The sequence below is a fragment of the Buceros rhinoceros genome, unplaced genomic scaffold, assembly GCF_000710305.1.
Source record: "Buceros rhinoceros silvestris isolate BGI_N320 unplaced genomic scaffold, ASM71030v1 scaffold20689, whole genome shotgun sequence".
Classification (NCBI taxonomy): Eukaryota; Metazoa; Chordata; class Aves; order Bucerotiformes; family Bucerotidae; genus Buceros; species Buceros rhinoceros.
In genome coordinates this window covers 4,321-5,027 of record NW_010433544.1, presented here as the reverse complement: position 1 = coordinate 5,027, position 707 = coordinate 4,321, and the positions used below count along the sequence as shown (strand labels likewise).

The 707-nt window shown below is 50.9% G+C and overlaps 1 protein-coding gene across 1 annotated transcript in view; it reads right to left on the bottom strand.

The window, feature by feature from the left end:
- The window catches only part of ACKR2 (atypical chemokine receptor 2), a gene marked incomplete at its 5' end in the record, with an annotated part of 2,035 nt that overhangs the window by 951 nt on the left and 377 nt on the right, over positions 1-707 (bottom strand). The window contains one exon of the mRNA XM_010144165.1: positions 4-707. This exon is cut by the window's right edge and continues 7 nt beyond it. Within this exon, the coding sequence (XP_010142467.1) occupies positions 4-707 (704 nt within the window). The remainder of the gene's footprint in view (positions 1-3) is intronic.

Below are 707 nucleotides of genomic sequence, written 5' to 3'. Positions count from 1 at the left end.
GACAGCCTTAACCGCTTTTTCACAAAAGCGTAGAGAAAGGGGTTGAGACAGCAGTGGACAAAGGACAAACTCTCCGTGATCTGCATGGCATAGTCCAACTGCCTGCTGCTTTCGCAGCTCCTGATCACACCGACGTCCTGCAGGGAGTGAAGGATGAGGACGATGTTGTAAGGGGACCACAGGACAAAGAAGACACCCACCAGAGTAACGACCAAGCAGAATGCTCGCCTTGAGCCAGGCATCTGAGACGCGGTGAGGACACACGCTATGCGGGAATAGCAGAACGTCATGAAGAGGAAGGGAAAAAGGAAACCCAGGATGTTTTGAATGACCCGAAAGACAACTTTCCAAACCAAGTGTTTCTGTCCGTAATCGTGGGCGCACATGGCGGTTTTGCCGTGGATTTGCCTTGTGCTGGAGAAGATGCCATCAGGAATGGAGAGAAGTGTGGAAAGGACCCATACCACTGACAAGACGAGAATGGACTTCCTCTGTGTCATGGAGCTGCGAGAAGAGCAAGCGTGAACTATCTGCAGATACATGTCCAGACTCATGCAGCTCACAAAAAAGACACCGCTGTAGAAATTCACGGTGTACATGGTATTTAAGACCGGGCACAGTATGTCCCAGGTCACCCCCTGAGAAACATACAGAGCCCAGAAAGGAAGGGTCAGTAGCAAGAGGAAGTCTGAAACCACCAGGTTCAG